At 38.7% G+C, this 26,753-nt stretch overlaps 1 protein-coding gene across 2 annotated transcripts; it reads right to left on the bottom strand.

Moving 5' to 3' along the window:
- Window positions 1-1,663: 1,663 nt before the first annotated feature.
- Window positions 1,664-26,753, bottom strand: col6a2 (collagen, type VI, alpha 2). Of its 2 annotated transcripts, none has more exons than XM_036585847.1 (28): window positions 26,541-26,753; window positions 17,341-17,429; window positions 13,171-13,778; window positions 12,476-12,496; window positions 12,036-12,101; window positions 11,874-11,927; window positions 11,593-11,637; window positions 11,432-11,458; window positions 11,290-11,316; window positions 11,127-11,171; window positions 10,952-11,005; window positions 10,804-10,866; window positions 10,637-10,699; window positions 10,481-10,534; window positions 10,347-10,382; window positions 10,193-10,255; window positions 9,967-10,029; window positions 9,808-9,870; window positions 9,544-9,606; window positions 8,900-8,950; window positions 8,712-8,810; window positions 8,518-8,580; window positions 8,327-8,362; window positions 7,788-7,833; window positions 7,531-7,683; window positions 6,903-7,358; window positions 6,712-6,750; window positions 1,664-3,487 (listed from the first exon to the last, which is right to left on the bottom strand). In XM_036585847.1, the coding sequence occupies exons 2-28, from the start codon at window positions 17,414-17,416 to the stop codon at window positions 2,886-2,888; spliced, it is 3,036 nt and encodes a 1,011-aa protein (XP_036441740.1). In that variant the 5' UTR covers window positions 17,417-17,429; window positions 26,541-26,753; the 3' UTR covers window positions 1,664-2,885. The 2 variants fall into 2 exon arrangements, with proteins under 2 accessions (XP_036441740.1, XP_036441741.1); XM_036585848.1 differs by lacking the exon at window positions 1,664-3,487 and adding an exon at window positions 4,552-6,077.

Below are 26,753 nucleotides of genomic sequence, written 5' to 3' on the forward strand. Positions count from 1 at the left end.
CCCCCATGCACAGGCAGAGATGTTATATAGAGGAAACTGGTCACTGGTTGAAAAACTAACGTGATAGCTCGTGACGCTTAACATGCCGTCTGTTTGCGGTGAAAGTCCCGCCCTTCAAGAAAAAGAGCCAATCAGCTCGCTGGTTAAGTCGCAAGAGGAAAAGCTACTCTTTGCTGTTGAGATCTGCGCATGCGCAGTAGCAGGAACAACCAGAAAAACGTTTCATGTGCGTTACTGTGCCAAACGCTGCAAACTGTTTTAAGGTATTTGTCAGATTTAACCAGTAATTTCAAATATGTTTTTAAATCGGTAATTTGACCTTCAGTTTTGAGCATTTTGGTTTCTCCCTATTCAAAGAGATTGGAGCCTGAGGCCATAAACTTCCTGTCCTTTTGTCTTATGTTAAGATCTGACAGGTCAAGATAACATTTTTTACTAATTTGTATGACAGAAGCAAATCGTATCTTAATTTAGGAATCTCATCTTACAGCATCTTATCTTGAGTTATGAAATCTTAACTCACTCTATCGAAGTCGACAATCAACTGTCGTGTCTGTTTCCAAGCAACCAACCATACACGCACAGCTGAAACATAAACATGTAATTAAAATAATCAAGTTATCCAGACAGTTAGCTACCGTTACTGATGTAAAAAAGGTCAAACAAAACCTACACGTGATAAAGTTCAGAATATTGTATCAGCGCTTTGTGTTATCAGAGCGTCACCCTTCTACATTTTCAGTTTCCCAAACATTTCAGCCGACCACGCTAACGTTATTCCTCCTAATAAACAACACATTCAGCTCTGTCTCCTTATAATTCACTGCCGTCACTGTAATATTTTACTTGAAGAGTTTTCATTAACATTAACACAAGAAGGTAGTAAGAGGGGATGGTGGAGATCATGTCTGCAGTGTCTGAATTTTTAAAACACTGCTAGAAAAAATGTCAAAGCATTTTTTTCAATGTAGATAAATGTAACATCATTATGCTAGTTATAATGAACTATGCTGCCTGTCACTGCATGAAACAATAGAAACAGATGGTTAAAGCAAGAGTTAAGACACCTCTGGGATTGTCTTAAATTCTGTTAGAATTTAGGAAATTTTGTCTGGTCAGGATTTTTCTGTGAGACTTTTCTTATCTGGAGTCAAGATAAAACTATGAACTTAAGAACTGTTGTTCTGTAATAGCTTCTCTCCTAGATTCAGTCTAAAGCTGTCATGGTGTCTAAACAGATAAGATTTCAGGGTTAAGAAGTTTCTGTAGTACGGCCCCTGGTCTTGTATGGCTGGAAATAACTGCCCGGCAGTGTTGCCAAGATGGCCACCGAGTGAACAGACTTTCCTATAAGGATTTTGGTACAGATTTGTATTATTTAAGAGAGTAACGCAGAAGTAATGAGTAGTGAGATTACCTGTTTTCCCATGAAGAAGAAAATAATGTAATCTCATTACAGATAGAGTTAAATAATTCATGATCGTAATGGATTAAATGAGTTTAAGTGTTTGTCCCCATTGGGAAACAGCACAATTTTCTTTTATAATTACGTTTTTTTTTCCAGTGTTAAACGTAATACAGCAATCTGAGAAAAGTACTGTTTTACGGTTCATCATCATTTTATGTTGTGTGGATTTTGACAACAATGACAGCAAAGCAAAAGTGTAGTTTACCACAGCTTGTTTTATTGTACTAACACTGAAGTTGACAAAATAATGGGGTTCATCCTTCAGGTGTCCTACAGCACGTCAAAATACTCATGTCATCATCATGGCATCCTAGAGTGTACTGACTACATCTGATTACAGTGCTCTTTAAAGACTCAGCAACAATTTTTCAATTGTGGTCATTCTTCCTTTTATAGCTAAGTATGTGAACATACTTTCAACACTTCATTTAACATGAACACTTCATGCCCTCTCATAAGCATGTATCAAAGCAAGAGTGCACCTGTGAGTGATGATAGGTAATTCTGGTCTGTCCCTGTGACTGAAGAAGAAGCTGTGGTGTGACTGGGTCCCTGTATCAGGTATGAAGTAAATAATGACTACTTCAGTTTATCTGTATCATTAAGGCTAGGACTGGGCTGCTCAACTCAAAGTTCGGTGCAGTTTGCTGATTTCCTTGCTCCAACACACCATCTAAATCTGATGATCAAAACAATGAGTGATACATTAAATCAGGTGTTTTTGAGCAGGGAAATCACTAACCTGTGCTGCCCTCAAGGAGCGGAACTGAGCCCCCCTGATCTAGTGCAACATACTGAGGCAACTATGTAACTATGACTGAGATATGTGATATGTTCTTTTGTATAAATGGCTTCATTTAACCCTGAATTAGAATGATTTCAGCTGGTATGCGACAACTTATTAAAAGTTCTTTCAAAGATTTACAGGAAAAACTCCAGTCTTGCTCTGGTTTAGCACCTTAGTGTGAATACAAAACAATTTAGGTAAAGCCCTCTTCTTTAAAAAAAAAAGAGAAATAAAAAGAAAACCCTACAATGGCAACTTTATCAAAAAGTTAAACATTCAGTAAATAATCTTTGGAGTGTTTATCTTTTAACTTTTTTTGTGTCTTCCTGCTCCTTTAGCCCAAGTCCACTGGTACATTATGGAGTGAGCTTGATGATTAGGATGCAACCCAAAGATCACTCTTTCCGCTTAACCTGCAGGGTCAGGAAATTGAAATCCAAGAATACCCATGAAAGCCCCCCACTTCTGCTATAAATTCATGTGATCCTTTAAATTTATGTATTTCCAGAACCTACAAAGCTGAGATGAAATTGCTTCAAACTCTGCTAATGACCCTAACGACCAAGCTGACTCCAATAACACACCAATTCCTCCCCTCCATTAGTATGAGCTTAAGATCCCCTCCCACTTTCAGCAGATCCATCGGATGAAACGCTCAAAGAAGCTGGGTTTGGACAGCTGGGTGAAATCCTGTCCCTTGAAAATAGCGGACTGGTCTCCCAGTGCGAGCTTCGCCAGCACTTCTTGGTCAACGTCGCTGCCCATGGCGATCACCGTGGGAACACCCTCCATCCTGCGCATGGCGCTGATGCCCTCCTCCAGATTGTTACTGCTGGTGACACCATCAGTAATGAAGACGAAGGAGATTTCAGCATTTCGGCGGGCCAGTCGGCTGGTTCCACTCATCAAGATGTTGTTGACGGCGTACATAATGGCCCTGCCCACATTGGAGGCCGAATCCAGGTACCTCATGTTCGCCAGGCCATTGGAGATGATGGTGAAATTGTGTGAGAGCTGGAAAGCCACTTCCTGAGTGTTCTCATCACCGTACTGCAGCAAAGCCACGCGGGTGTTCCTTTCATCGCTGTCGCTCCGAGCCAAGGTCAATCGCTGAACCACGTTCTCCACAAACTCACGTGCATGGCGGAAGTTCTCCTGGCCCATACGTTCTGAGCCGTCCAGCAAGAACACAAGATCAACTGGCCGCTGGACACAGCTGGCCACTGCTGGCTCTGTAGGAGACAAATACACAGCTTAACAATTAGGACTGACTTCATATACCACATTCACATTATCCAAAGTTATTCCTGAACTGCTGTAAATGAGGAAATGCTACAGTACGTCCAATCCACAGTAGAAATAAAAATAAAAAGTGACAGGAATCCTACACATTCATGTTTTGGGAGCTAAAACTAAACAGCTAAGCCAGAGTAAAACAGGATTAAACCTTTAAACCATACTGATTTTTGCCCCACAGCTCTTCACTCTGGCTATCGTATTAGAGGGCCCATAAAACATTTCAGCCAAAACAGAAAAAAAGGCTGTAAAATTTGGCTGAAAAAAAAGATAATAAGACTAGAACAAAATGTAAAAATCTAAAACTTACAAATCATTTGAATGATTGTTGTTGTGGATTCTGTGATGCATTCTGTAGCTGTAATAATAATAATAATAATAATAACAATAATAATAATATTAGTAATAATAATACTGTGTTAGCAAGTTTATTTAATGTAAGCTATTTTTATTTATTGCCAGCTTGGGTTTATCCTATTGAAAATAGATGTTATCAGTAATAAGAATCTTTTCCTTATTAACTTTTGAGTTTTTAATGCTTAGTACAGTTATTCAAAATCATAAATAAAATGGCAAATTAAATAAAAAAAGGCCAGGTGTGTCTTGAATGTTGATTTTGGTGTTGGGCAGGAATTTTCAATTTGGTGAATCACTAGTGGAAACTAAGCTGCAAAATGGCCCATTTTGTATTCACTGTTTTTGTGATTTCACTAAAGCCACCACATTTACCAACATCTGCCTATTCAGCTTAAAGCAGTTTAGTGAAGTTATAAGGGGGGTTTCAGCCCTGACCACTGTTTTGAATGAAGCACATGTAGGGCAACCAATAAGACAGGGGCTTAATGATTATGGCCATTCAACCATAAATGTTCATGTTTGATGCTGGATATCTCAGTTTGTCTCAGAGGGTGCTTTATGCTCTGAATAATGTTCCTGAAGGACGAGTCAAGTCAAAGAAGTGGTTCAAAACAGACAATAAAAAAAAACATAAATCAGTAACTGGTTGCTAGACAAGTTTATTTGATACAAAATAGCTATAATGCCCTTTAGCTTGTGTATATTTATTGCAGTCTTACGAGTTCTTTATTTTTCATTGCACATTCCTAATATACAACACTATTACGTTAAATATGATAGCTATGTTAACTTTAATCTGCATTACTGACATTCTCACTTAAACGTTCATAAACTGAAATAATGTGAAACCCCATTTTTTTTTAATTTTCATTGTTACTCACTTACTTACTCCTTTTGTTCATGAATAAATAATGTTGGGTATTTATAGTTTAATCACAGTGAAATGGTTATCCTCCCTTAATACTTAAAGTGTAAAGTGTAACTGAAGCCTACATAAAGAACAGACATAAAAGACGACACTGTTCCCCCTCTACCCTTTATGTTTTGATTAATAGAGATTAATTAGATACTGATGACACCAGATCAACAGCACATCTAATCTCTTTACCATATCATGGATGCATGTTGCATTTCGTCTGATGAGCTATGAAAGCTAAAGAAATGCTGGGGCTTAGCATTGTGAAAAGTGCAAAACTGTATCACATTAATAGAAAAAAAACATCATGGATCAACATAGATGGAACATATACAAGCACTTTGCATTTGTGTGATCACTGTCTTTTTCACAGCTGATTATTCATAGCTATGGGATATCTCCCTCTGCATTAAGATTCCTGTAAGGTCAGAACCAAAATTAATGTGATCTCCCATATCTTGAGTGTTCAAGCAGCTTAGCCCAGGTTAAAAAGACTGTATCGTGCAAGCAAAGTGTCTCACAGTCAATCAGGATGCTTTCATTCTACCTCTTCGTCTTTTTCAAGTACATAGGTTAAAGAGACTAATGTGAAAGTATCTCAAAAAGCAGCAGGATCTGAGGTCAGAAGGAAGAGGTTTCCATCTCACTTATGGTCTCCTCCAAGTCAAAAAAAAGCAGGTTAGCAAAGTGCCATGCTTAGTAGTGGTCGTCCAACTGGCCATTACATGTTAGTCATCCACCTTTGGCCATGAACATAGCTCTTTCAGAACGATGTTAGCTATCACAGTAGGGTATAGCTACAATTAAACTGTCATAATGTTACAATCATGCTTAGACCAGCTAGCTTTTAGATATTTTTTTTTCTCATACATAGATCTACAGCGAGGCCATTAATAATATGAAGCCAAATATAGCCAATATAAAGCCCAATTTGGCCAAATCAGGAGCCACTGTTCCCTAACACAACATCAACGCTTTGTTAGGGTCGCCCATGATGTCGCCATAGACAACTCTGAAAGAGTCAATGAACAGATCAGTCCACTGCTGTCTCTCTGGTCCGATGGCAAACTTGGCTCTCTGGGCTGTGTAGGCCATTGTGGCTACAGCCTTGCTGTAGCTATCAGGGTGCTTGGCCTCCTGTAGAGAGCTGATTAAGTTTGAGACGCTCGGTACAGTGCTTGGGACAGGGTTGTCCGTCCCTTCCTCTGCAAGGGGTCCGTGTAAGGGGTACCCATTCCACTGGGACTCCACATCTGCAAGTGAGCGGTGAGACAATAGTTTTAGGGGTCTCCGAGCGCCCACTGAGCACAGTGCAAGCTATGCTTAGATTGATAATGGTTTGGAGTTTTAGCAAAGCTGCTATTTTTAAAACTGTATGGAGCTACTCATTAGATTTTTTGGGGTTCTGCTACCTGCATCACCTTGATATGCTTATTTTAACACATTTCTGGTGCTCAGAAATGTTATATGTTTATGCTGATAATAAAGCAGCTGGATTATTCTGCTCAGACAGAACAGGATATGGGGCTTCTTACAGCATTCTCATTTGTTACTTTAATGTTAGCCTGCTAGCTGTGATTCAAATCATGGCTTCAGCACTAGTTTCTGACTATTGAAGGAGATTTTAGTTCTTAGATTTTTAAGTCAGGTAAATGGGAGATAAGGATATGCATGTGACGTCACTACTTTAAGTCATGTGAAAAAGGAGATTAGGATGTGTTTCATGTTGAAAATGGACAAGAATAATCTACCCTTTGGAATGTGAACTGTTAATTCCAGCGATGCACTTAAAAGACAGGGTTTCTTGGTATGAATCCAACCAGCACTGATTTTTTTAAACGCAGATTTTTTTTTTAAAAAGCCAGTTATAAATAATTCAAATCTTACCAGATTTACATGGAAGGTCAGGGCAGATGATCACTGGGTCTAAAACACAAAAACAAAGAACAAAATGTATGAATAGGCGCACATTACAAAAGAAGTGGACTGATTTATATACATGGACAAAAACAAAATTTCTGTGTGACAGGCACACATTATAGAAGAGAAGGACTGATTTATACACATGGACCTAGTACCTGGGCAAAGCACAGTCTCAATCCGGTCTATGAATTCCTCTGCCACCAGGTCAGCGAAGCGTCTCATGCCCATCACTCTTCCTTCCTTCTGACAGGCGATGGACTTCAGACTCTCGTTCTCCTCTTGTTGTTCAAACATGTCTCCAATACCGATGGCACTCACATCGATGTCGCTGTCTGTGCAGAGGTACGTGAGCAGAGAGTCGTCATCTCTGGGATCAAAGCGACCATCCGTGATGACCACCACAGTGACTTTAGCCTTGGCACGTCGACTGTCACGGATCAGGCTGTCATAGGCAAATTTTAGAGCGGATGGAGTCCATGTGCCACCAGCAATCCACTCCAGCTGCTTCACAGCATCTTTGAAAGCTGACAGTGAATCGATCTTGGAGTCGTTAAGACTAATGGCCTGGAAAGTTCCACTGTGACTGTACTGGACAACACCAACACGTGTTCCTGCAAAGCAAAAGATTACAACTTGTTGCCACTGAGAACTGAAAAACATATTCCTCCATTTGTTTGGATAACATTTCACACAACATACAATTTCTGTTCATTTTGCTTCTTAATTCATGTTTTTAATAAACTATGTTGGATTATGTGTGGTACAGTAGTAAATTTTCCTCACCTGTCTCTGAGCTGGGGTCCTTGGCTATAGAGCCCAATCTGTTGATGGTGTTGATAACAAAGTTCTTCTCCAGGGTGAAGTTGGTCAGCCCCACACTCTCCGAGCTGTCAATCACAAATACAATGTCCAGAGCTCCACACCTCTTCTCACAGTCTGAAACACAAGAGGGAAGAAACAGAGAAAGTCAGTTGCAGAAATCGAAACTATGTAATCGTACCGTTCATTTCCTGTGGCTTGACAGGTCAGTGGTCACTTACCACAACACCCACAGGTCTCTCGGATGTAGTTCATGACATCACATTCCTGAGGAGAAGTAAAGAAGTTAATTTCTTGAAGGCTAGGCTTATTATTCAGTGATTCATCTTAAGATAGTACCAAAAAGAGCTGAATGATGCCATAGAAGAATCACTTTGCTTCCTTGAAAACCTTTCAAAACCTTCATTGGATGGTTCTTTAGAGAGTTCTGTAAATGAGAATAGTGTGAAGAATCTTTTTAGTTTAGTTTAAAGAACCTCCCCCTAATGTCATGGTTCTAAGAAGAACCTTTAAATTGATATAAAACCTTAACATTGTGTGAAGGTTATTTAAACCCTTTTAAAGGTCACACTCACAAAACTCTTTTTCACATATGGTTCTTTAGGGCATCATCTGTACTGTGAACCTAAAATGCAAGTTATGTAGTTATGAGAGTGAGGAACTGAAGTGTAGCCCCACATTCAAGAGGTTCATAGCACCATAAAACCGAACCACTGTTTTAAATATCTAAAAAGGTAACTAAAAAGATTCCGACACTTACTGTGAGGCCAGCGTCTCCCTCTGGACCAGGATCACCCTGATGAAAAGAAGGATCAGTTGATACAAAGTAGAAACTCCAAGTATCCTCACTAACCTTACATCCTATTTAGACAACCCTAATAAACATGCAACATGTGTTGCATTACATAAGAATATCTGATCTTATACTGTCTGAACAGCCGCTATACTCACGTCTCTTCCTGGGTCTCCTCTTGGCCCCCTTGGTCCAGGCTCCCCTTGAGGTCCAGGCTCGCCCTGACATAGACAACAACCAAAGCCTTCAACAAGCATCTAATTTTATAGTCCACTTCCAAATATATGGTGTACTGTAAAGGTCAGGCCTTGATCCTTTGAAAACAGGAAAAAAATGTAACAGATTTACTCACAGGCTCTCCTGGAGTTCCTTTCTGGCCTGGCTCTCCTTTCTGTCCGCAGTCTCCTCTGCTCCCTCTCGGTCCAGGTCTACCTTTATCTCCTCTGTCTCCCTGTGAGAGGTTAGAAATTTGAATGGCTGTGGCATGTGGCTTCATATAAAGTAAACTTCACATGTTGAACCAAATTACAGTCATGGTACCGTTGGTCCTCTTGGTCCTGGGTAGCTGAATCCTGGTCTGCCTGGGTCACCCTGTAACATGAGACACAATAAATTGAACACAGATCTGACAGAAACAAGCTAAGCATGTGGTCAGTATGCTCAGCATGATCAATACAATCGTGGTCTAATCCTACGTTACATTTTCATACTACAGTGCCTTAAAAAAACACAAGAAGACTTCCTCATACTCTGAACTGAAAAAGGCTTCTCCCACTGACCCATCATGGCACATCAAAAGTAACTATAAACAGTGTAATACACAAAGGACAAAACATTAAGTAAAAAATACGAACACTTTTTGTAACTACATCCCTTTGGGTACAATATATCACACCAAGAATTCATACAATTTGTGACTTGTTTTCAAACAACACATGTATGGAGAATTGGTAGATCACCTATATTCTCTCTGTTCAACAATAAAGGCAAAAGGCAACATTATGAGGCATTCACAGAAAGAGTAACACATCAAAATCCTAGTCTATGACCCACAAAAAATGTGTATGGAGTGGAATTCTGTTCAAAGCTCTGTATGCTGTTTGCTCAAGTGGTGAATCTTACTTAGCCTGTAATTCATTTGAGATTTAAAATTAAGTTGTACGTTTGACACATTTGGAACATACCTTCGGTCCTGGGGGTCCTGGGTCGCCTCTGGGGCCTGGATCGCCGGAGTCACCACGAGTACCCTGTTACCACAAAGAAGAACGTCTTCTGCATTTAAAGGCTGATTTAAGATCAACATAAAACACTATAACCAAAAGCAGAAAAACTAACCAACAGTAATAACCATTTACTACCATTTACTATTAATATTCTGTATTTTATTGGAGCTATTAAACAAATGTTTTCAGTTTAGTACTGAAAATTGCATCAGGAAGTTATCTTACATTTCTTCCAGGCTCTCCTGGAGCTCCTGGTAGGCCTCTTGGTCCTGGAAGTCCTGGGTCTCCCTAAATATATGAAGAAAGGGACATTCTGGTCCTAGATGCATCCAAGAAGAATGAATAATAATATCTTGTTAACAACTTGGGTTTGAAGGAAATTACCTTGGTTCCTTTGCTGCCAACTTCACCTGGAAGCCCTCTCACACCTTCAGGACCTGGTTCACCCTGAAACACACATCAATCATTCACACCATGCTTTCATTTCAATAGAACTGACTGTTGGGCTAGTCTTAATTCCTCTTATTTTTAATAGCAAACCAGTCAGATTCTGTGTTAAACATATGACATATACATTCTGCCTAAAGAAGCCAAAGGGAATGGGATGTACCTTGTCTCCCTTTGGCCCAGCTGCTCCCGGGCTTCCCTTTTGTCCAAAGTCTCCTCTTCTTCCCTATCAATACAACAGCAAATGTGAACATACAACATATCAACATAACAGCACAGTACAAGTTCAAATAAATTCACAATATGTTTTCACTTACAGGGTCGCCTTTAGGGCCAGCGCCTCCTGGTGTGCCCTGTAAAATAGGTTAAAGTTTAAAGATCTTTTAAGATCAGAAAATATCAAAGAAAAAAAAGCAATAGAAAAAAACAAAACAAAAAACGAAATACTCACTGCAGAGCCCTTCTGCCCTGGGATACCAGGTGTTCCTGGACTTCCTCTCTCACCCTGAAGGGGGATAAGACAGTCAATAAAACATCTAATCAGAAATGTTTTAAGTTCACTAGTTTGAACTAAATATTATTGATTTTTTTTTTTCCCAAAATGTACCTTAGGACCAGGGTCTCCAGGAGGGCCGAGTGGTCCTGGTCTACCTGGGCGACCTGGATCTCCCTAGAAACAAAGAGTTGTTTAAAATCACCACACAGCAAAAGTGCAAGAAATTAAACTACATGCATATGATGCTAATTATATTTTTTTCTGTAGAATCAACATACCTTCTCTCCAGGACCTCCTGGCTGCCCAGTGTCTCCTACATCTCCAGGATAACCGCCAGGACCCTGTCAAATGAATGGACAATCTGTTAATACACTTGTTTAAGTCACTGTTATGTGTCCGCTCACATATAATGCATCACACACATACCTTGTCACCATGATCACCTTTGCAGCCAGGGGCGCCAATGCGACCAATTTTTCCCTGCAGAACAGATTACATTTGTACTTGAATTAGCCAGAATTAACCAGAGGCCTTTAACTAAACTAAAGATTACCAACAAGATCCAATATCCACATCAAAGATACTAAATGGCCATCCTCACCTTCTGACCATCTGTGCCGTTACGTCCTGGCAGCCCTGCCACTCCCTAGCACAAGAAGAGAAGATATTAGAATACAACATAAAAGCACCATTTCATTACCGAATTATTTGACGTGTTGTGTTAAATAAATGGCATACAAAGACAGAATGACATATGACCTTACCTTCCTTCCTTGTGTGCCAATCTCTCCCTATGAGTTAAAAGAAAAGAATGTTTATTCAGAGCTGAATTTTTGCTTGAGGTGCAGTTCATGTGTTTCATGTCATGTAGTTATCTTTATAGGTTATATTTAGGATGAATCTCACCTTTTCACCTTTGTAACCAGGCTCTCCCTAAAATGATAGAAATAACAACAAATAAAACACAATTAAAACACAAATAAACAGTCAGGAGTGTAATATCAGGAAAACAGAATATCTTGGAAAGACATCTGGCTGAAAAATGGTGCCTAATGTTAAAGACTTACTTTTGGTCCAGGATGACCAATGGGACCCTCAATACCAGGGTCACCCTGCAAATAAAAACAGAGAAAAATAAGTTGTCCACCTGTAGTTTAAAGTCAGCTTAACTGCTCATCTTTTTGTCATGACCTCTATGGAATTAACAACCAGTGAACTACATAATGCTGTAATTAATGCTGCCTGTTGAACGGTTTGCTGGTTTATGGTGTTGTAAAACTCTCGCTGAGGTTATACATTATGAGTATGTGAGACCTGTCAATGAATGCAGCAATTCTTTTGTACTCACCTGACGGCCTCTTTCACCTTTAAGACCAGGTTCACCATTATCTCCTTTGGCACCCTGCGATCAGCATATCAAATTAGTTAAGTCAAAGAAAGAGAGCAAAACAGCAGTAACCTTGCCATCAGGCATAACTTAAAAAAAATGTTTGATGGAGTCCAGACTTACTTTCTGTCCTCTGAGTCCTGGTGGACCTGGAGGCCCAGCTGTCTCCAAGCATTTCAGGCTATAGCACTGTCAGAACATTATAAAGAGGTGATTAGAGGTGAAAAATTAAAGTCTACATGCAATATCCATCAGAACCTGGCTTTGAAGGGACCTCCTTTGGTATAATAGTCCATTATTAATTATACTCATCAAATATTTTTGTCAGTTTTATTTCTTTAGACTTATAACACCTTGCAAACTATACATTTGTCATATGGATCAACAGAAATGGTACAAAATTACTTGGAATAAAATCTTGTTACACTAACATATATTATAGGAAAGGTTTTCCTTCTTCTGAAAAGTGTGAAATCTAAAAGTTTTGGTATAACAGCAACAATATGACACTCCACTGATGGCTAATCACAAAAGAAGGACAAACAACGTAAGTGGTATCTTACCTCTTCGTAGGCTAGATGTAGCTGTAGAGAGAGAAAGGGAGATTAGAGTTAGTCATCACACAGGTTGTACAAAGTGAAACAAAAATGCAAACATGCTGAGGTAGCCAATCAGTATTAAGCACATGAGGAACTGACCTCAATTCAGTGACCATTATTATGAAAAATATAATACTTTCATGTTACAATCACAACATTTTAGCTGATGATTAATTGCCATATGAATAACTGCAATTAACAATTAGTCTTTCTTTGTTCACTGTATGCAATGATTATAGTACAAGCCTCATGTGGTCAAATTCACTAATTAGCTTTCTTGCGTCCTAGCTGTTGATACTTACCAGCTTGCAACTGACATCAGAAACAGCTTGAGCTCAAATGAAAAAACATTACCAAACAGTTTTCTCTAAAGGTGTAAAAGCACAACAGCAGAAGTCAGAACGTGCCTCAATAAATCATGTGTCCCAATAAATGCATTTTTTTTTTTACATTTTTTTACATGTACTTGCTTCAATTTAGTGAGGCAACCACATCATATTATGTTTGTTGTGATGTAAACATATGATTGTGAACGCTAATGAGTGTGAAAAATAATTGCGGCCAGCATAAATAATTTCAATCAGCTGATAAAGTACCAATTGTGACAGACCTGGCATATACAAAGAGATGCATTAACAGCATTCAAAGAGATACATTACCATGGCCTCATAGATGCGGTCAATCGTGCTGGCTAAAATGGCGGGCCGTGTAGATGTGAGGTTGACAGCCATGTAGTTGCTGCGATAAACCCCGACCGGAGAATTGGCAATCTCTCTCAGTGCTGTTTCCTCAAGGTTCTTGGACGACGCTATGACAAACATCTTGATTAACTCATCCCGAGCCCGCTCTGCTGCCACCTTGATCCCACCGCAGGGGCTCCCCGTCACATGACCGTCTGTTATGACCACTGCAAAGCGCTTGACGTTGGCCTTGGGAGGTGCACTGATCATTGCTTTAGTCATATTGGTGATGGCGCAGTCTATGAAAGTGCCCTTGCCTAGATACTGGATATCTCGCACTCTCCGGATGAACTCATTCTTGTTGGTTAAGGTAGAGATGGTCCTCTGTGTCATAGAGAAGTGGAGGCCACCCACAGACCAGCTGATCTTTACCAGGCCCCTGTAGTCCTGGTCCTCCAGCTTCTGAGCGAAGGCAATGGTGAAATCTTTGATGCTCTCCACCAAGCTGCCTGGCGGGTTCTCCTGAAGAGCAATAGTCTCCGACGTGTCAATGAGGAAATACAAGTCGATGGGACATTCTGGTTTTTCTGAATAACAGAACACACACAGACACGAGTCACAAATGAACAAGCAACAGTGTGATATTTGAAACTGCTTCTGGATTTTTTTACCATAGCACTAACATGAAAAAAGCGAATAATAAATAAATACTGAACTGTGGTTACTCAAGTAATATAGTGCCCTCATTTCGGGTGACCCCAAGTAACTGGACTGTTGGCTCTACAGTTTAGCTCTTCAGTCTATGCATTGTAGAGCTAAAAGTCTAGAGTTAATTCTAGACATGGCATTCACTTGTGTTGTCTGTTGCTTCTGTCTCTTTACAGGGGTACCAAAAATGTCAACACCATACAGCAGGTCATCATGAGACTGAAGAATCAGGACAAAAATGGCTAAAAGATAAGTATCAAAAAAACTGTCTATTATAGGGCTGCACGATAAATGTCGTTAACATGGTAAGTACAATACAGATAAGACTGTATTGTAAAATGTAAGAAGTAGTAATGGCTTCTGTCACAACAAATCTGCATCATCATAAACAGCTTTTTATTAGTTTTTGTAGACCAATATTAAAACTAAACATACATATTAATTTGTGTTTGTAGCCTGACAACAAACACAAATAAAAAAGGTGTTCAGAGAATCCTGACTGTTTTTAGATTGAAGAGTCAACTCTTTCACGTTTCACACACACACACACACACACACACACACACACACATACATCATCTTCTAGACCTCTTATCCTTCTGGGTTGCGGGGGGCAGCTTTTAATGCTTCATAAGAGCAGTGCTACTGAAACTCTGTCCTTGTTCACCTTTGCAGTGCACAAAAAATGTGCTTTCAGTTCTGATGTATTTGCAGCATTTTATTATTTTTATTTTGCACAATAATGAATAATGCTTTTTTAAATTTAGTTTTTTAGATTTTAATTAGTTTTCTGGTTACACAAGAAAAAGGTCTGTACTTCCAATCAAAGGCACACTATTTTAATAATAATTTATCATCTTCGTGGTATCCAACATCACATTTTATGTCCATATCGTGGAGCTGGGTACCTCATGAAGAAGCAAGAAAACAAGACTGAGCTTTCCAATACGAAATCAATGTGACAGAACAATTTAGTGAATGTCTTAAAAATACTTGGAATCATAGAGAAACAGTTCAAAAAGAGTACTTTTTAAGACCACTTTTATAATACCACTTCAAATAAGTAATTTAAGACCGACTTCTCATTAATGCACACCAAGTATAAAAATACACACGGATACTCGCACAACACAGTGTGCAAGTCCGGATCCTAGCAAGGCAAGCACTTCCTTCAAACTTGGAAACTCACACGGACTCCATCTCCCAGAATCCTCTGGGAGATCACATGACTTCTACACTTCCTTCGAACTTGGACACTCACACAGACTCCATCTCCCAGAATCTTCTGGGGGATCACCTGACTCATGACTTTTCCTCCCACTCCTATCAGCGCTCTAGATCACCAGAATACTGATGTCTGACACCTGTGTAGTTGATCATATGACCTTCTTAGTTTAGCTTATAAGCCCGGGCTTTAGTCATAGAAAGCTGCGAGGTATTGTTTCTGTTTGTGAACTACTGAGCGTTGTATCTATTGTGTATTTCTGTGAATGACCTGTACTTTTCGTTTCTCCGACTCTGCCTTTTGCTCTGCCCTCTGGATTGTTTGCCCTGGATCTCTGATTACTGTTGTTGACCTTTTTGCTTGTTTTTTGACTACACCTTCTGCCTACACCTTTTGGATTATCGCAAGAGTGATATGTTTGTTTGTTTGTATCTGCTGTGTCTTCTGGATTTGAACCCTGCCTGTTTTTTCGACCACGATCTTGGACTCTGATTTCACTAGTAAAGCCTCCTTTTTGTTCTTCAACCGCAAGCGTGTGAATTCTGTTGAATCATTACACACAGGGGCTTGCATTAAATCTTACATGCTGTTGAACTTTCATACACATTCATATTATTTTAAGTACAAGTATTTTAAGTATTATTTAATTTGTAAAATGTAATTTCAGACAAGTTAGGACTTTTGAAAGACTTGCAGACACTATTTATATGAAAATCAGTGGTGCATAATGATATCAGTATTATGTTAGTATGGGCAGAAAATTGTTTAAAAAAACAGCATTGGACAGATAATTCAGTGATATTTGGTGATGCAAATATTGTATTTCAGTAGAGCAGAATGCTACTGTGCTAAAAATGTCTGCTTTTTATTCATTTTATTGTACTTGTAAGCCTATAAAAATAAACATTAATCCAGGTCAATGTAGTCCCAATTTGTAATTTTTGAAATATGTGAGTATTGGCATCTGCGTCCTTATCAATAGATACATACATGAAAAATACCAAATATCAGCAATGATCCACAAACCTTACGTCAGTGCCTCCCTGATTAAATGGCTGTGGCTCCTATATGGTTTCCCCATCATAGACATGAATATCTTCTAATTAAAGTAGACATCCTACACCAAGGGCTCCTAACCTGGGGGTCTTAAAGGGGTCACAAGAGTGGTGCTAGCTTAAAAATTTTATGTAAGATTATAGAGAAAATTATTTTGACAAGTGCACACAAGCTCTGCCTAATAGCTCCACCTGCGGGCCACAGAAGACAGGCTAATGTCCATTCCGAATTTCTATTGGGTGAGCTTGAGGGAGAGTCTTGACTGAACTAAAAGATGATGGAGTGCTAAACTTGAAGCAGGCTATAGATTTGTGGTTTGTGGCAGAGTGTTAGTTAAGGAACACAGGCCCACTCATCCCATTAAGTGAGCAGACTCACTATTTGATTATTCTTACATAATTTCTGTAATGTGTATACTGGCATGTGCGGTGACCCACGTGGAGGGGGGGGAGAAAAGGGGGTGAAATATTTTTGAAAAATGGGCCCACTGTGAAAAAGTTAAGAATCCCAAATGACAACCTCATAGTTATCATTTTAAAACAGTATACTGATGAACAAACACAGAGACTTTTTTTGTTTTTTTTACTTCATACAGTGGGGTTCAAAAGTCTGAGATCACTTTGAAAATCTGTTATTTTTTTTCATTTACACTTAAGCACTTTTAAACATAACAAAGGTTAAGCAAGTAAAATTAATAAGATTCTGCACTATTTCTGGGTCACTACTTATATTTCATCATACATGTAACACTGACCATGTTAAAGCTTTTGTACAAAAAGTTTGGATTTTTTAAAAAGTCTTGGCCTTTCCATTAAAGCACGTGTTCAGAAGTCTCTCCGAGTCATCAGAGGCTTTTGTGCACATTTGTGCCAGCGCCATGAAGCAGTCATTCAAATAAAAAGGGGACCAAATACTAAGAAATTCTGAAATTTATGCAAGTATTTTACATTTGATAATATAATTTGCAGTAAAATATTTTGTATTAAAATAGAAAAGAATGCAAAACAAAAGCACATGTGGTCTCAGTGGTCTCAGACTTTTGGACCCCACAGTATTTCTTTCAGCATTTCAGGGTGACATTTTATGATTGATAGTCAGTTCATTAAATCATCACATAATAAACAAATCAGTCAAACAGTGATCAGGTGAGCGACACTCACGGTGGCATGCGGGGACCTGGCCATAGACTGCAGTTCCATACAGGAAGCACAGAGCAATGACCTTCGTCAGCATCATCCTCCTCTTCTTCCTTTCAGGGGAAAAAGAAACATGTTTTGTTATCCTGTAAACATTCAGCATTTTAAACCCATATCTTTAACATGGTTACGCTGTATTTTATCTCAGATTCATTCATGGTAGCACTTTATATGTACATGATGAGTATAATCACATTAGAATTCTGCAATTTTTTGTTTTTGTTCACTACATTGAAGGGATTGGGGTGCAATGATCAAACGCACAGCAAGGCCAACAGAAACCCAAGAACCCAAGAAGTTGCAGTGTTCTGTTGTACTATATAATAAAGTAAATATAATAATATTTAGTTGTCAAGTTATCTCAACTAATTTGTTTTCTCTATAGGTTTCATTTTCAGATTACTGTTAAATTTATAAGTATATTCTGGAACAAAGACACTACAAAGAAACTGAAATTATGCAGAAGTACACTGAAGAAAATGGATAAAAAACCTAGACAAACTAGATAACGAGACATCTGCCAATATTGTCTCTCAGTTGTGGACTATCAACAGACGTGATCTCAAATCTGACTTCACACTGTATGATTCTTTGATACAGCCTCAGAATATAAATGCATGGGATGAACATTTGTTTAACACGACTCCAGTCTGAAAGCAGAGTAAGCTGAAAGCAAACAAATTGATTAAAAGAATTTAATATTAAAGTTGCACAAAGATTTGGATATTTGGAGACCTCTCTGGTGAAAATGTGTATTTGCACTTAACATGCTGAAGAACATTATGCAACGTCGGTTATTCTTCAGATTCCTTCCCCGAGTGGATGAATCTGATGACTGTGTTAGAAGAATATTCAAAGAGAACTCAGTCAAAACTTGGTGAAGGACGTGTTGTCTGAGGATGTAAGTGAATGATTCTCTATTGTCATCATATCTTCATCAGTATAATGTTGATTTTGCATTTAAGACCTAAACATTGATCTAAAACTTCTTTTTGAGTCTGTGAGTGTGATGTTTATACATCTACGCCTATGGCCTATGACATGGCCTGGCACAAAATCCAACCTGATACCACTGAGTTTCAAATTAGTATATCAGGCTTAACAGGGCGACTCACAGCAGCGCACCAGCACCATAATTGAGCTTGTATTTTTCTCCTGAGTAATGCTACTTCTTTCAGTTTTAAAGAGGACCTATACGCTAATTTTCAGTGTCCATAATTTTATTGTTGGGGTCTACTAGAATAGATTTACATGTTCCAAAAACACATTATTTCTCTCACACTGTACATCTCTTTTCACCCTCTGTATGAAATGCTCTGTTAGAGCTCCTGTGTCTTTAAGCCCCCTTGCCAGATGAGCCCAGTGTGCTCTGATTGCTCGCCCACTCTGTTCTGATTGGTCAACCGCCAAATGGCATCCTGCTACAAGTTCTGCCTCTACACCGCTGTGGCTATTCTTACACTGGCATCAGTTCTGTCATATCAGTTTAAGCCAGAGTCCAATCCTAAAAGTCAGGTAGAACAAGTTGGTAGACACCATCCACCTGTGCAAGCTCGACTGGAGCAGGATGTTTCAGAGTGGTATGTTTTTAACTTTATAGCTCTCGTGTGAGAATGTGCCAAGAATGGTGGTAGGTGGGCAATAAGGATTGTGTTACGAGTTTGCATTATTTTGTAATAAAGCAACAGAGCTGCAATTCCAATGAGGCGTTTCAGGCAGCTGAATAAAGTGGTTTCTGTGGGAGAGAGTTTCTCTCTTTCGTGTGTACTTTGCGCTTTGTAACTTTGCAGACAGTTTGCATGCAAAAGAAGCACATAACACTAAAGGAATACAAAAGCATAAAACTGTAGATCCCTTTACAAAACATTTTACATAATGCAGCTTTAAAATTGAATATAACATAGCCTAGTAGGCCCTGTTGACTTGAGTTTATTAAACGATTCACATTGCTCCCTCAACCGCACCACTTTGCTCTACAATATTAATGGAAGAAACTTCTCAGATTTTCCACAAATGGTCAGGATGTACAAAGTCCCACATATTTTTTCACCATCCTCTGCTGTTTAGTGGCAAATAGACCCAGAAAATGATTCAGATTCAGGTGCTTAATACTGAAACAGGTGTTAAGATCATCGCTTTGCAAAGGAAAGAAAAAACAACTGCCAGGATTACCAAAGTGAAAAGTTAATAAGGGGCAGGTTGTATAATAAGAACGATAACCATGTTGAAAAATCGCTAAAACGAGACAAAACTATCACTAAATGTCGGTACATTCAGCATATCTAGGACATTTTCCATTTGCGCTAGAGGGGGCGTTAAAGCCCAAGGCCTTTTCACACTGAGCCTTTTTGAGTTTTACAGACACAAAAAACAACATAAAACAAAACAAAACAAACAAAACAACAACAAAGATTCAATTTTGAAAATGTACATGTCAACACTAATACCATTTTTAACATGAGAGGTCATGGCTGCTTTGTTCACTTCTTTTTTGTAGGAGCTCCGAGCTGAAGCAGAGCCACAAACTCTACACACACACACACACACACACACACACACACACACACACACACACACAGAGGCTGATTTAGAGCTTTAAGCTCCTGCCTGAGACCCCATGCTACTAAAACGTTTTAATAGTATGGGCTGTTACCCTAAAAGAGAAATAATAACATTGTTACTACTGTTACTACTCAGTGAAAATTTCTCCCATATTCAGAGTTTGTTTAATAATATAGTTATTATCAGACTCCATCACGAAAGTTTCAGTGCCAATTTTTTCATCCAAATAAATTGATTCAGTGTGAAAAGACCCTAAGTTGACTTAGTGTTAAAATTACAAATGAAAAATACCTCTTCTGACGATTTCCTCTGTGGTAGAATGGCAGTAACAAGCACTCGCTCTGCGGCTCACGTTGCAAATTATGTGTAACGTGTAAATGATGTGAAACTGGGACTGGAGTTTTTGGTCTCCAATCACTGAAAATGGAGGTTTTTTTAAAACTCTTACAGAGTGGAGATTTTAGAAACTGTGTTTTTGTGTGGACGGGTTAAACACAGCTTTTTCAAAATGCTGACTTTGCGCCATTCACTCATTAATGCCTGTAGTAGTTTTGATTGTCGATGATGTGAATTTGGCTTTACTTTTTTATTATTCATTACACTGTTAAGCAGAGGCATCAGAATGAACTGAGCTCAGTTCTTTTAAATGGGGTGTCAACTCAATTGCAAATATTTAAAATACCTCAATGATTCAAAAGATACACTATATGTCCAAAAGTATGTGGATGACATATGAGGTTGCTGGACATCCCCTTCATTAATATGAAGTTGGCTCCCTCTTAACAGCTATAACAGCCTCTACTCTTCTGGGAAGGTTTTTCACAAGATTTTGGAGTGTGTCTGTGGGAATTTGTGCCAGTTCAGTCAAAAGAACATTTGTGATGTCAGACACTAATGTTGGATGAGTAGGCCTGGCTCACAATCGACATTCCAATTCATCCCAAAGGTGTTCAGTGGGGTTAAGGTCAGGGTTCTGTGCAAGAAACTGGAGTTCTTCTAGACCAAACTCACCAAGCCATATATTTATGGACCTTACTTTGGGTACAGGGGCACAATCATGCTGGAACAGGAAAGGGCCTTCCTCAAACTGTTGACACAAAGTTGGAAGCATATATTTGTCTAAAATATTTTTTGTGCTGTAACATCAACATTACCCTTTACTGGAACTACAGGGCTAAGCCCAAACCCTTAAAAACAGCCCCAGACTTGTACCTCCTCCACCAAACTTTACTGTTGACACTGTGCATTCTAACAGGTAGCGTTCTCCTGACATTCAAGATCGGCCCATCAGACCGCCAGATTCATCAGTCCAGAGAACACGTTTGCATTGCTCCAGAGTACAGTGGTGGCATGCTTTATACCACTCCAGCTGACTCTTGGCACTGCGCATAGTGATCTTAGGTTTGTGTGCAGCTGTTTGGCCATGGAAACCCTATTCAAGAAGCTCCTGATGCCCAGTTCTTGTGCTGATGCTAGGTATTTCACCCTCTAAGGTGCATAATGCTATCAAATGAGGGATGGGAATCTGGAATATGTATGGGAATCTGAAAAAAAAATTCTGTGCATAAAGGGCAAGGCCAAAAACCACAAATGAATGCCCGTGATCGTCGACCACTCAGATGATGTCATATTTAATATAATACTAAATAGAATATATATAATATAATAATATCATCTATGATGGATATCATTACATAGGCTTGAGAAAATTTTGACAAACTGTTACATAAACACCATTTGACACTCTACCCACAAATGCAAGTTAAGACTACCATGCACAATGAAAGCCTTACCTAGAACACCTAGAAACGCTTCAAGCTCATCCAAAACGAACTGATGCACAGTGGAAAATGTATTGTGGTCTGACAATTCAACCTTTCAGACTGTCCATAATGTATATCGCATTAACCAGGCTATAAAGCAGCATGGTCGATTGTTACCAGCATTGTTACCGTGATGTGACAGTGGTAAACATACTCCTGTCTCAACCTTTTTGGAACTTGTTGCAAGCATCAAATTTGGAATTAACAACATTTACAACTAAGAGCAGTAAGTATAACAATAAAGATCATAAGACAACACATGAAATAGTATTTTTGTACTGTTTTCCATTTAATACAGGCCAAACAGAATTTACTAATCACTGCTTTCTGTTCTTTATTAGCATTTTTGCACATACTGTCCCAACTGTTTTTGAAATTGAGGCTTGTATGAAAAAAATGTGATACGAAAAAATATCCTAGACATTTTGTCATTTTGTATATGAGCTGAAAGCCTTGCTTTGATCCTGCATCAGAAGAACTCAGTGATGTAAAACCTATTATGTCTTTGTGTTTCAGTGGGATGAGGTGCTACCAGTGACTGGTCAGCTAGGGGGAGCAGAAAACAGGAGCTTGTCTGTCACGTGTTTAATGTTTTTTGAGATTGATCATTTTCATACACCCCCAGTTCTTTAAAATATACCTAGAGGAAAACCCTCTTTTGTGTCAAGTAGAAATTTATCACAAAAACACTTTTGAGAATTGGGCAACTTGCATTAGCACATAATCTCAGTACAGAAACTTCACTGTGGTCCACAGACTCCCAGCAAATGTGACATTAAAAGGTACTCCTAGTGTTTGCAAAGATGTATACAAATATACAAAATATTGGAAACTGCAGATCTCTACCATTTAATTTACATTTCATTTAATTTCTTTGGTAGAACATGGTGGCTTTTAACTGTAAGCTTATGTTTATGAATTTGCCACTGTATTACTGCCACATCTAAAATGAGAGACTAGAAAATTGGCTAAATATCACTACTGTCAGTGCTGTGTCTGCATTTTTTCAGAGAAACCCTGAGATCCGTGCATGGGGTAAAATGCTGTTTATTTATTCTATGTATACACAGCACTGAGCAAAAGTCAGAGACCACCCTTCTTTATTTAAATTCTGTTTAAAACAACCATCAAAATACAAGTTATTCATTTTTCTGAAGATATTTCTCAGTTCTGAGGTGATTGAATACTAAATAATCCACTTGCATAAGGAAGGGCAAAGACAAAGAATGAAAAAAAGAGTTTCTAAAACTGGAGTTTTACATTTTTAGATGACATAGATAAAAACAAAACATAGACGTCTAACAACAATGCAATTAGACAACCAAAACTGCCACCGTTAGATAAACAGTACTTAAAGCTTTCATCTTTGAGAGAGAGGATAAATTGAAGCTCCACTCTTGCTTCATATCTGAAAAAAATCCACAGATGGTTCTGTCCATCCTTCCACTGTGAGAAGTCAAACTCAACGCGTTTGAAAGGATGTGTAGCTGTCAAGAACCCATTACTGAGAAACGGAAAAAGACAAAAAAAAAAAGAAGAAAATGTGCAAATCAAATAACAGAGGCCCTCGATCTCAACATCATTGAATGTGTTTGGGATTAGTTGGATTATGAGAGGCAGAAAATGCAACAACGTCTAAGACTGAACTTGTGTAAGGTGTAGAAAAATATCCCTGCAGATTTCTCTGAAAAAAAGCATGTCTCTTAAAACGAATGGACACTGTCATTAAGCCAAAGGGTGGAAACACTAAATACTGAACGTTTGATCTTATATTGAGTTGTTGAGAGTTCTGTGTAATTTTCAGTGATACATGTTTTTGCTGAAAAATGAATAATAATTTTTTTTGCTGAAATACGAAATTAAATTAATGAAAGGGTGGTCTCTGACTTTTGCGCAGTTTTGTGTACATAGCATTTTTTTAACAAATTTGACAAAGGTAGGACCAGAGAAATAAATAGTGATAAATGTCTGTCAGCTGCATTTTTCACACATTAAAGGCATTTTTCCACTGCACAAAGTACCAGGACTTTTGGTACCAGAAAACTAGAACTGTGCTTCTTCCATTGGCCACTCCAGTTTTTTAGTTTCGGTTCTTGCTGAGTATTGGTACCAAATAGGCCTAATGGTACTCAAGGCGAGGGTGTTAGCTTCTCTCTGCCAACGAAAATTTAGCAAATTCTTTACTTTTCAAGCTTTTTCCTCATTGTTTTGCATTTGACAGGGAAAGATATTCTCTGTTTGATTCCACATATAATTCTGTGTAGTGGTTGTGAGTATATCAGTCAAGAAAAGCCCAATTTAATATGTTAAATATTTATATCAAAAATGAGGAATTCTTGAAAAAATGTTTAGCATATGGTAGTGCTGGACAGCAGCAAATATATACTATGAGCTGTATGACAGCTGGCAGTTTGACAGTCCACAGTGTGTGCCAGTGGGCCACCAATAGCTTTTGAACCCATGCATGCTGTATCATAATGTTGTTTGAACATATCTAAAATATTGCTTTTTATGTGCAATGACAAAGCATTTAAATATGTTGTATACACAACTATTTTACATACTATTCTTTTATAACATTGTACTTGCACAAATAACAAATTCAACAAACTGGTAAGTATTATAACACAAAACAAAAAGAGTCAAATCTTATATGATTCTAGATGCTTTTGTTCATATTTATAAATATATAATATGTGTAGTGTCACTAATCAGGCTAACCAAAACTGATCATGTATCAAATTTAACCAGAAAACAGATCAAGGAATTGTACTGAAAGTTGAAAAGTGTAGAGATTAATATGCTGATGATTCTGTAACAGTACACACTATTGCCTCATGTGCAAAGGGGTCGCCCTTTCTCGCTTTGTGCTCTGGATCTTCATACAGTGGGCCTATGTCATTACCGTATCCTTTGTGCTCAACGGCTAGATTAAACCTTTAGGAAGCAGGCTTACAACTTTATTTAGACTATTAAAAAGGGTTCCTATTCCATTTTAAAGCTGCCTGACTCAACGGGCCTATGCTCTGTAAGGTTAACCAATGACGTTGAGCTTCCCTATAAGATTAGACCTGCCCTCACAGTCCATTCTGAACTAATCTGCCAACTTAAACTCATTGCTTACAAGATGCTGATCTGAATCTGACTCAAGCAAACACTTCTCAAATAAGGTATACAGGGATAGGTTTCTAACGAGCATAAGCATACGAATTAATACATGTTTACAGCATATGTTTAAAAACACATACACAGGAAACAGCTTTTTAAAACTCTAAAATACAAAAAAATATAATATGTTCCAGCAGTTGTGCTACTGTGGGAGCTCAAGAGGCGTGGCATGCAAAGTAGTGCCTGCACGTGGCCCCTTCCTGTTAAAAAGCACATTTGTTGTTGTTATTTTTGTTAATGATGTTTGGTAGTTAAGTATGCGATTTTTTTTGTAAAAGAGATTTTTTTCTATTGTACTCTGGCTGCTGAGTTAACCCTTTAACAATCAGGTTTACTACTTCTTATTTAGTAACTACAGAGACTTCAATCGCAAACTAATGGAGTTATTCTTAGGTTATAGAAGTGTGCAATATAGCTTGCTAAGGGATTAATTTGAATAAAGCTTCACTATGGACATGAACTTTAAGTCGCCTAAGCTTATTTTACGCACTCTTGTCTCCTGGCAAGACCCGATAAAGAACAGAATGCTTTTATTTTGGAATTTGATTGGGACTACTTTACTGCTCCGCCTTAGTTTAAATGTTGCGGGGTAGTGATGCGTTTTACGTCATCACTTTCCACAGTAGTTGAGCGCTCAGGGGAGGAACACATGCAAATGATGCTAGTACAGTCAGAACACTAGTTATCAAACTAATACACACTTCAAAGTTTCAGTAAATACATTAAAACGCTCATTCATAATTCACACATCAGCTTGTTGTTGTATTAGACCATTTTTAACCTGAAAATGGATGGAACTGTGTTCCCCGTGTAAGTCTTATGGAGGTCATTTCTGCATCTTTTTTCACATTTTTACACTCCAAAATCCAGAAACGATGCAAAAAATGTTATTTTTTAGCACATTTTACACAGACTATCATGCAGGCCCATGTCATTTACCCTTTTACTATAGCTGATTTGTATTTGGCTGTAAGCTAACCGCAAGCTTAAAACCTTCAGAACGCTATAGGGCTCTGTTTTGGCTGAGAATTCCCACTGGATTATTGATAATTCACGAGGAATGGGAAATGTCTTATCTCCATCTCAGGCAAAGAACAAGTTTAAGAACCCTCCGCAAGCAGAACAGTGATAGGCTGTAGGCCAGTGTCTCCCAGCCCTGAAGCCCTGCACTACACATTTCAGCTTTTCCCTGCTTTAACACACCTGATCCGACCCATCAGCTAACGAACAAACCCTGGTGAGGTTGAAACGGGTGTGTAAGAGCAAAGAACAAACTACAACGTGTTGTGCGGGGAGAAACACTGCTTTGGCTAGCACAGTTAAACTTATTCAGCGTGCAGATAGAGCATTATTTTAGATGCTCAGTACAGCATTTTTGAACCATCTTACCAAATCGTAGCTTTGCAAGCTTAGTGCGTCATGATACACTGTATAATCCTCACAGCTAACACTTAACAGACCACTGCTAAAAAAAAAAAAACAGGGCCAGCAGCTGCAAAACGAATTCAGTCTTTTATTACCACAACTAGCAAAGCGCTGTCTGACCAGCTCCTGCATTCCTCGGACAACCAAAAGACCAGCAGCTCCAAGTTTCCCAAAGTTCACACTCACCTCACCCACGCCCAGTCACAACTTCTTCTTCTCCTTCAAGATTTCCTCCACAGATCGCCCAGAATAATTTCGTTAAGTTCTCCTAAGCCTTCATCGCGGGGTGAAAATAAAACGAAGATGAAAAAGAGCAGAATAACTTGAAGAGGGAAGGAGTGGGTGAGGAGTGGAGCCGTTGCTGCAGTCCCCTGTGCGCCTCCTCTCCAATTCTCCCTC

Source organism: Colossoma macropomum, unplaced genomic scaffold, assembly GCF_904425465.1.
Source record: "Colossoma macropomum unplaced genomic scaffold, Colossoma_macropomum, whole genome shotgun sequence".
Classification (NCBI taxonomy): domain Eukaryota; kingdom Metazoa; phylum Chordata; class Actinopteri; order Characiformes; family Serrasalmidae; genus Colossoma; species Colossoma macropomum.

Excerpts from the sequence above, each read along its gene's own strand:
- col6a2 (XM_036585847.1), bottom strand. The coding sequence starts at position 17,416 with ATGATGCTGACGAAGGTCATTGCTCTGTGCTTCCTGTATGGAACTGCA. Across the intron at positions 10,030-10,192 it reads CTGGGCCAAAGGGAGACAAG|GGTGAACCAGGTCCTGAAGG; the intron begins GTACATCCCATT and ends TGTGTGTTTCAG. Across the intron at positions 8,811-8,899 it reads CAGGACCAAGAGGACCAACG|GGAGACAGAGGAGATAAAGG; the intron begins GTACCATGACTG and ends AACCTCTCACAG.